This window comes from Salvelinus alpinus, chromosome 29 (assembly GCF_045679555.1).
Source record: "Salvelinus alpinus chromosome 29, SLU_Salpinus.1, whole genome shotgun sequence".
Lineage (NCBI taxonomy): Eukaryota > Metazoa > Chordata > Actinopteri > Salmoniformes > Salmonidae > Salvelinus > Salvelinus alpinus.
In genome coordinates this window covers 36,717,147-36,727,020 of record NC_092114.1, presented here as the reverse complement: position 1 = coordinate 36,727,020, position 9,874 = coordinate 36,717,147, and the positions used below count along the sequence as shown (strand labels likewise).

Genomic DNA, 9,874 nt, shown 5'->3' with positions numbered 1-9,874 from the left:
TTTGTTTGAAAAGGAGCTGATCTTTGTAATCCAACAAACTACAATATAGCTAACTGTGACAAACTGTACATTTGAAGGAGCTGGTGGTTGAAGGCTGAAGGACCTGGGCTTGGATACTTAATAAGGCCTATCCAGTTGATCAGATATGATGACTAAACTGTAGTGCTTTACCACCACACACTGTCGCTGTTGTATTCTAAAATATGAATGTTTCTCTTATAATCAGCATTGGAAATGTATTTTTCCTTTGTACATTTCACATAGACAAGTCAGGGTTTAGTCCCAACCAGGGCCTGAACCCATTCTACTGTCAACCCAACACTTTAGCTGTAAAGCCAAGAGGTCAGAATGTCTTGACGAGGTCACTGTTGGGTTAATAAGGTCTACTGGATCAAAAACAAGATCACTTGGCCATCTGGAACACAGACACTAATTCACTGCAGCTAATTGGCTAAATTCACTCAGTAAACACACCATTTTATGGACTTGAACGGTCTGGTAAAAGCAACAGAAAACAGAGCAGGCACATAAAGTGCATGATGGCTTTCCAGATACTCTGTTATTCAATTAGTCTGTCTGCGTAACCCTTCAGAAGTGAAACAGATTGGTCAGGGAACAAACCCCCACTTCTACGCTATAATCGCAGATGTGAGCATAGTTTTCGGGCACAAAATGGCTTCCGCGTGTCATCCAGGTGGAAGCTACATATTGGAGCTGGATGAGGTAACACTCCCAATGCAAAGCACATAGAAACCAGTAATAAAGCATTATACATAAGAATGCAATCTAATATCATGAATATCCTGATTCTGAATAAAGTCTTGAGTAGAATTAGGAGATATGGTAAATGATAAGATCATGGTACAGTGTGATTAGCTTGAATTGGAGAGTTGATCGATAGACCATAAGGGGGATTTCAGCAAAAGTTGGTTGAGCTTGGCTGCCATATGCAATATCCTTTACTCTGATGCCATCTACAGGCATGCGGTGCTACTTGTGGCTGGTCCTCAGTTGTTCTAATGTTATGCAGTCTTCTTCAGTTAGATCATTAGACCCTACTATATTACTTTAAGTCCTAATTCAATTGTGGTAACTTCAACATGAGAAACTAGAATTAGAATACAGGTCAGGGAGTTGGTCAACCATGGCTTTCCAGTGCTGTGAATAGTGTAAAACAATGACTATCTGCATTTAGATTTAGAGGAAGTATTCCATACATTTGTCAAATTAACTGCCAATATGCCAACATTTCATTCAAACAATGCAGTCAATCCACAGCCATACATTGGCTGAAATCAGTTGACGATAGGGACTATTTATATAGAAAATGTGTATAAAACCTGTATAAACTGTATTTATTACTATATGACATTTTATGTTGACTATAATACCATTACAATTTCTGATACATCACATGCCTTACTTTTATTTTCCTGCATAAGTAGAAGCAGGTAACACCACACCATTGCCCCTACTGCCATTCATTCCAATTAGACTGGTTTTGGATTTCTTCCTGACCAAGATGGATGCCATTTTCACCCTATTATGGAACTTTGAGGGTTTAGTGACATATCCCCTCTAGTAATTTCATAGAATCTCTATGAGACCATTTGAAAGATCCAGGTATTTTCCAGAAGTATCTTAAATCTGAACTGCAAAACAGCATTTAATTTGAACTGTGCTTCAATAAAGTATCAAATAAAACATTAAAAAGTTTGTCAAATTTGGGGTACAGACTGGATCTGTGGAGGTAATTACACATTCTATGGCCAGATCTAAAAATGAAGTATGCGTTTTTGCACTAGCATGGGGCATATGTATTCCACCCATCCATCCATCCAGCCACCCACACATTTGAAAATAAGGATATGCATTTCTAAATGTATACATTTACATAAAGAGGCATATTAAAATAAACAAGTTGTTTAATTTAGTCATCGTTGCTGTTACAAAGTAAAAACCACACAAACACACGGAATACAAATTGATAGTGACACCCGCCCCTTTTGAGAAGACCATGAATAAAATTTTTGTTGAGGGCGTTGAGGGACCAGTAACAGTCTATATGCAAGTCTGTCCGTCCAGTTGGCGCACTTTGGTCCTGGTCAATGCAGTCAATTCATGATTAGTGGACATGAACTTCAATGAAGAACAAATGGGTGAGTGAAGGGTTTCCAAAAGGGTCAGGGGTAAACGATTGTTTAAAAGACGTGGCACAGGATCCTCTGGATGGCGACAAGAGGAGAAAAATAAAACGTTAAGCCTAAGAGCACACTGTATGGGTAAAAGAGTGAATTGGATCCCACCACTAACACCATTTGGCCTTCTGTCACTCGCAACGCTAATGGCACTGACTGTCTCCCATTAACCCTTGACCTTTTTGTCTTACTAGAGAGGATATCTGGCCCAACCATCACTCTGCCCACAGGGTTAGAATTGAAGTTGAACTTTGGGTGGTTCTCATACTCTGTGTAAAGCGGAGTTGATTTTGCTGAATTCTTGCCAATAACACTGATATAGTAGATGGCGCTATGCACTATGGCACCATGCAGTACTATCGCTGGCTAGTCTCTCTTGCTTGTGAGTTGATGTGTGGCAGCACTGCTAGTTGGCTAAATAGTTAACTTTGTTATGACTTGGTATTACAATGACTTCTTTCCATAAACAAAAAAAGTTATGTTGATTTTGTTAACTCAATGAGATTTTCTACTAGCATCTATGCAAAGTAGGCTAATTTATAGAACATTACGTTTCTAGCTAACTATGGCTTAAGTTAGCTAATGCGCTAACAAAGCTACTGTAGGAGCTGTAACAAGCTAGGCAGCTAGCTAGCCTGGTAATGAGCCTGTTTTTTTGACTGGCTACTGGTACCTGGCAGCTCACCACCTTCCGGGTCCTTCTCATTCCTGTGTCTCCATGCTTTCATCCTCTACATCTCCTCCTTCCTCCAGCGCCTCATCCTCCTCTTCTTTCCTCTCTGGCGGCTTCTCGTAGGCCTTCTCGGAGGGTGTGACGATCACGCCGTCCCAGGTGGACATTTCCGATGCCAGGTCTGGGAGAGTGAGGTAGATTTGTTTAATGTTTACTTTGAGAAAATGGTGTGTGTGTGTGTGTGTGTGTGTGTGAGCACACGTGAGAGAATGAGAGACTCACAGCTGGCATCACCCTCCAGGCCCAGGATTTTCCTGTACCCTCCATGAGAGAGCACCCTCACCAACGTCTGAGCAGTGAAACACACCATGTCCTGCAAAACAAAACAGACACACACACACTTTCAATTCACATACCTAAATGTGAATCATCTGACAATAATCCTAACCAAACACATATGATCATGGAAATGAATTTAGTGTTTTAGTGCTGGCGCAAACCCTGTCACCAGGACCAAGGTTCCCCACCCCTGCACCATGAAGGCAGCTAAAGCGAAATTATTACCTGCTGCTCGAGGGTCATGACGGTGTGCACCCGGAAGTTTCCACTCTCACAGGGGTCAGTGATGCCTACTGAGCCTGGCAGGAAAAGTCCAGCGGCTAACATCTGTAGGCAGCGCCTGAAAAGTGCAACATAAACAAAAATTAAGAATCAAGAATGGCCTTTTCCCCTTTATTCAGATTACATCATCTCACTTTCGGAAGGATGGGACTAAAAACAAACAAAAGATAACTATATAGTATGTATGAACTGGAAGTAGAAGCCTAAGTGTTGTTGTCCATTAGTTTACTGCAAGGGGAGGGCGTGGTACGGTTAAGGAAAAATATACACAGTGCATTCGGAAAGTATTCAGACCCCTTGACCTTTTCACATTTTGTTACAGGTTTATTCTAAAAATGATTAAATAGTTTTCCCTCTCATCAATCTACACACCATACCCCATAATGACAAAGGTTATATTTTTTTGTAAATGTATAAAAATAAAAACTGAAACATTACATTTACATAAGTATTCAGACCCTTTACTCAGTACTTTGTTGAAGCAACTTTGGCAACGATTACAGCTTTGAGTCTTCTTGGTTATGACGCTACAAGCTTGGCACACCTGTATTTCTCCCATTATTCTCTGCAGATATTCTCAAGCTCTAAGGTTGGATGGGGAGCGTTCCTGCACAGCTATTTTCAGGTCTCTCCAGAGATGGTCGATCGGGTTCAAGTGCAGGCTTTGGCTGGGCCACTCCTGCATTGTTTTGGCTGTGTGCTTAGGGTCGTTGTCCCGTTGGAAGGTAAACCTTAGCCCCAGTCTGAGGTCCTGAGCGCTCTGGAGCAGGGTTTCATGAAGGATCCCTCTGTACTTTGCTCCGTTCATCTTTCCCTCAATCCTGACATGTCTCCCAGTCCCTGCCGCTGAAAAACATCAATACAGCATGATGCTGCCACCATCGTGCTTCACCGTAGGGATGTTGCCAGGTTTCCTCCAGACATGACACTTAGCATTCAGGCCAAAGAGTTCAATCTTGGTTTCATCAGACCAAAGAATCTTGTTTCTCATGGTCTGAGTCCTTTAGGCGCCATTTGGCAAACTCCAAGCGGGCTGTCATGTGTCTTTTACTGAGGAGTGGCTTCCGTCTGGCCACTTAACCATAAAAGCCTGATTGGTGGAGTGCTGCAGAGATGGTTGTCCTTCTGGAAGGTTTACCCATCTCCACAGAGGAACTCTGGAGCTCTGTCAGAGTGACCATTGGGTTCTTAGTCACCTCCCTGGCCAAGGCCCTTCTCCCCCGATTGCTCAGTTTGGCCAGCTCTAGGAAGAATCTTGATGGTTCCCAACTTCTTCCATTTAAGAATGATGGAGGCCAATGTGTTCTTGGGGACTTCATTGCTGCAGACATTTTTTGGTACCCTTCCCCAGATCTATGCCTCAACACAATGGACAATTCATTTGACCTCATAGTTTGGTTTTAGCTCTGACATGCACTGTCAACTGTGGGACCTTATATAGACAGGTGTGTGCCTTTCCAAATCATGTCCAATCAATTGAATTTACCACAGGTGGATTCCAATCAAGTTGTAGAAACATCTCAAGGATGGTCAATGGAAACCGGATGCACCTGAGCTCAATTTCAAGTGTCATAGCAAAGGGTCTGCATACTAATGTAAATAAGGGTTTTCTGTTTATTTATTTTTTTACAAATTAGCAAAAAGAATTCAACAACCTGTTTCTGCTTCGTCATTATATGGTATTGTGTGTAGATTGGAGACATTTATTTATTTAACCCATTTTAGAATAAGTCTGTAACGTAACAAAATGTGGAAAAGGGGAAAGGGTCTGAATACTTTCCAATTGCAAAAATAGGCACCGCCAGCAACGTATCATAAATTGAGACACTGTCAACAAAGACACCTACAGTTGAAAAACAACTTGGTGCATACACTTATGCACCATATATTGGTGTCTAATACAAAATGATAGTGGAATGTGGTATGAAATACATGTATAACAGAAAAACGTACTATATCTAATAGTAAGTCGTAAGAAAACAACCTCAGATACATCGAGCACTGACTGAGGGAATGGGGAGGCTCACCTATAAGCCACATTGAGTGACAAGGGCTGTCTGGAAGGGTTGTTCATGACCGCAGAATGACCCTGAGAAGACACACATGAAACGCTTTTCATTTCTTATTCATCCTTTAGATATGAAGTGATGCGATACAAGCTTTCAGTTAGGGTCAATACGATAGCAAAGACAGAAAATCAGACCAAACATATTAGCCAGGTGACTTGCTCTGTGTGTGGTAATCCAAAACAAATTAATAGCTAAATCATCCATTATCATGCCTTTCCAAGTGCCAACGTTCACCAGTATCACATGCTATTGGTTCACCAGTAGTTGTGTTAATGGTAGGCGTAGTGTCCTCACCAGTATATCCAGTATAACTGAACATTAGCATAACTACGGTGAATGCAGTGGGCTTACTAGTATCACATGTTAAGTGCCGAGTCGTGATAATGGTGGATGTAGTGACCAAACCAGTACATCCAGTGCAACTATGGTCAGTGCAATGGACTCACCAGTAGATCCAGGATCCAGGGGGTGAGAGGTTCGAACCCGGGGAAACGCACCCTCAGATCCTTCAGCAGGCGAATCAGCACTTTCACCCTAAATAACAGCAGCAAACACGACATGAGTAAGACTTTTAAGTTAAAGGATCAAGTTAGTCGGCGCCAACTTGATCCTTGAAGGGAGACAGTATTTTTCAAGACAAAGGCCATGATGACTGAAACATTTAGGATTAAAAAGCCTCCCTCTATTCCTCCTTGGCGTGAAAAGGTTCAAGAAAAAAAAGAAGCCCGAGGTATAAGGACCTACTACTAAAACTTGGAACACATTCTGAGGAGATATCGGTTTGGGAGGGTAAACTGGGTGAGTGGTAAGACTAAAAGGTTAAGGGTAAACGGTGACTTACGTAGATTGGGAGGCATTCTCCTCAAACCAGCGGGCATGGCGGATGGCGGCCAGAGCACTCTGCAGCACCTTGATGTCCACTGGGGAGAAAGAGACCACTTACAGCAGGGTTTCCCAAACTCAGTCCTGGGACCATCTACATTAAAACACACACACACTTCCTCCAGTCTACAATGAATGCTTATGAATGGCATGCATGGTATAGGGAGCTGTTTGCCAATCCCAGTGAATCTATGTGAGTGTTTTGACTTATTTCTGTAGCTCTATGAGTGTACTTATGTTGCAGCTCATGTTTACATTCTATCACATTGTAGTGCGTGTTTGTGTGTGGGTTTCTGTCTGCACGTACAGTGCAGTTCGGGGTCCAGCTTGCGCAGGTTGGGGGGAACGGTGGTGATGAGGATTTTCACTGTGGCATCGGCAGAGCTGATCTCAAAGCCTGTCTCATTGGTCAGCATGGAGAGAACTAGGACACAGAGCGGGAGTCACTTGGCAACATTAGATCATAACCACTGAAGATCATGAATATCCCATTACCCAGTGTGCCTACATTATCCTTGTACTTTTGTATGAATTCATCACTAAACACCATGGCATGACAAATTAATAAAGCTAAATATGAGTAAAATGTATGCTATTGAAGGCAAAATCTAACTTCTGTGACTGACGTTTCACTGTGGCTACATGAGAGCAAATGTGACTGTGTAATATAGGTCACCCTCAGCAGGGTCTTGTGTGCGAAGGGTCTCCACCACTTTGTTGCCGAGAGCTGCGACGGCCTCCACTGCAAGAGAGAGAACTTCCATTATGAGGGTTCAGCACAACCAATAGACGCAATTTCAAAAATGGCTGCTCTGGGAAATACAGTCCAGAATGAGGACTAATTCGTATTATAACCCAGCAAAGACGCAAAATGCTGTGCAGCAATCAACATTTGAGACACTATGCTAACATTTGAAGACCAGTTAATGAATGTACAACTGGGCTTTGCTTTGTTGGGTCACACACACAACTCACATGTGGGCAAGATCTTGAGGATGACCACCAAGTCAGCGACGTTGTGTCCCGTTGTCATGGTGCCTTTCTTGTATGAGCCTACCTGACGTACCTCTTCAATTTGCTGGAATGAGAGGAGAAAGCAATTCCCATTGTTATTGTACATGGCTAAATACGTTATCCAATACAGATACATAACCATTTTGGCACGCTAATCTCTAGCTCTGGAACTCACCACTTCAAAATTGCCGGGGGCGACGATGAGGTTGTCGATGACGTTGTTGATCTTGGTGACCAGGGACAAGATAGAGGACTGAAAGTCAGAGCAGAGAGTTTGCATGGAGTCAATTGAAAGACTTCTATGGTGGCATAGTGTAGGAGTGTTTTTTAACACATAGCCGAAAGGAATATGTCGCTGCATACAACAGTTTGACTGAAATGATCCAGCGAGCGTGGTTTGACCGAGGGAAGTGTGTTGAATGTTTAAGAGAGAGAGAATGTATGTGTTCTCTACCTGCTCTGCGGGTGTAGGACTGAGGTCCTGGTTCCTCTTCAGTAGACACTCGCTAAAGGCAGTCTCATCCGCTGCTGGCTTTACTCTGGGGAAGGCCATCTCACACTGGGGGAACCAGAGAGACAACTTAGCACTGTCCACTCGACATCCCTATCTGCGCTACCGTATTACTTTGACAAGATCCCTGTCGTTTCGACTAGAGCATTACTAGACCATTGTGTGAGCTGATCTCCATTGATTATAATCTGTCTTTATTGTCTGACTCTTTGTTTATTTCAATTCATGTGAGCTACATGCTGCACCACTTCAACATAACCACTGGTGCATGAGTATGGGAAGGATGCTTGGCATAGTGGCAAATACTCACCACATAGAAGTCAAAGGGAATGTGGGGGACAAATGGCCTATACCTGAAACAAGGGACAAGGAAACACCAATGCATCTTATATTGTGCCAGACATTCTTCTATGAATTTCAGTTGACAAAGTGACCTCATGAATCTTAAATATGATAGGCTTAAATCATACATTGGACAGGTTAAATTTACAGTTGTGGGCATTATTATGTTAGCAACTGGCTAACTGGTTACTCACCCTTGCACCAGTCCTCCACGTGAGCCGAAGCGGCCACCACGGCCCCTGCCCCTATCGCCTCTGAAATTGATTACATTATTAATACAGTTAGTTGAGTGATAGCAAATACCACATTAACTAAATTGTTTTAGAAGCAGCAGCAGCTAGCCAGATAACTAGCTAGCTGCTACCATAGCATGGCTAGCTACTGACTGTTTGTTCATTCATTCGTCCATTGATTTTACTTAGACAAAACAAAGCACGTTTAGCTAGGTAGCTAATAAAGGGCGCTAGCTCGCAAATCATAGTTGATGGATATCTCTGTAGATAGGTAGCTACAATAGCTAGCTAGTTAGTAATCAGATAAGCTATGATACAGTCCACCTGGCTAACAAAGTTGTCTTCTGGGCTAACGTTAGCACGCTACACGTAAACTAGCTAATAATGCAACCACCTCTAAAACACCCCTTTAAATTCCATATGTCTATAACTCTTTTATAATTGGATAGTGTATAGATATAGTCCAACATTACGGTCTTATCAAATGCTTGAAATTACCTCATTGCGTACGACGTTTTGATGTTTTAATGTAGATATTCAGAGAAATCACAAGCATCCAACGCCGGTCAGCTAGACTACTAGATGGAGTACAGCTATGGACGGAAGTCAGGGCCCAAAATGGAACTACCTGTTGCTAACTGCAAAAACACAACGCCGGCGTGCAGACCGCCATCAGAAAAAGTGAATAAATAGCTAGGTTCTTGGTATGTCTATAGTAGCAGAGTGGCGCAGCGGAAGCGTGCTGGGCCCATAACCCAGAGGTCGATGGATCGAAACCATCCTCTGCTAAATATTTTCCTGAAATGTAACAAATATATTTACTTGTTGCATTTTAACTTTCTTTCGATTAATGTTCAAATACATACAGTACCAGTCAGAAGTTTGGAATCGCCTACTCATTCAAGGGTTTTTCTTTATTTGTACTATTTTTTACATTGTATAATAATAGTGAAGACATCAACACTATGAAATAACACATGGAATCACGTAGTAACCATAAAAATGTTAAACAAATCAAAATATATTTTAGATCCTTCAAAGTAAAATTCAAAAGGCACTCGCACATCTGAGCTATCTTTTTTTGCAGGTGAATGGTAACAGTTGAATAAAATGAGAAAAAATAAGAGACCCACACACTGCTCTTGATGGTATCTGCTCTTTAATAAGCTTTACAAATAGGCCACACGGCCTTCCTCAGAGCTTCGTAAATCTCCGACGAAGTCCCTGAGGCCGACATGTAAAGCTTATTAAAGAGCAGTGATACAATCAAGAGCAGTGTGCGGGTTTCTTATTTTTTCTCAGATTCTTCAAAGTAGCCACCCATTGCCTTG

General features: G+C 42.2%; 1 protein-coding gene across 2 annotated transcripts; it reads right to left on the bottom strand.

Annotated features, from left to right (window-relative positions):
- Positions 1 to 1,907: 1,907 nt before the first annotated feature.
- On the bottom strand, positions 1,908 to 9,204 carry LOC139558628 (interleukin enhancer-binding factor 2 homolog). 2 transcript variants are annotated; one of them, XM_071373877.1, is made up of 15 exons: positions 9,042 to 9,204; positions 8,505 to 8,564; positions 8,279 to 8,321; positions 7,912 to 8,016; positions 7,633 to 7,710; positions 7,419 to 7,521; positions 7,120 to 7,185; positions 6,751 to 6,867; positions 6,403 to 6,481; positions 6,008 to 6,095; positions 5,520 to 5,581; positions 3,436 to 3,550; positions 3,154 to 3,244; positions 2,884 to 3,052; positions 1,908 to 2,225 (listed from the first exon to the last, which is right to left on the bottom strand). In XM_071373877.1, the coding sequence occupies exons 1-14, from the start codon at positions 9,044 to 9,046 to the stop codon at positions 2,901 to 2,903; spliced, it is 1,164 nt and encodes a 387-aa protein (XP_071229978.1). In that variant the 5' UTR covers positions 9,047 to 9,204; the 3' UTR covers positions 1,908 to 2,225; positions 2,884 to 2,900. The 2 variants fall into 2 exon arrangements, with proteins under 2 accessions (XP_071229978.1, XP_071229977.1); XM_071373876.1 differs by having other exon boundaries at positions 2,872 to 3,052; positions 9,042 to 9,182.
- Between the last annotated feature and the right edge of the window lie 670 nt (positions 9,205 to 9,874).

Bases quoted from the DNA above. Each gene is read 5' to 3' on its own strand.
- LOC139558628 (XM_071373877.1), bottom strand. The intron at 6,482-6,750 runs GTACGTGCAGAC...CTTTCTCCCCAG, and splicing joins GCTGGACCCCGAACTGCACT to TGGACATCAAGGTGCTGCAG. The intron at 3,053-3,153 runs GTGAGTCTCTCA...TCACTCTCCCAG, and splicing joins CCTGGAGGGTGATGCCAGCT to ACCTGGCATCGGAAATGTCC.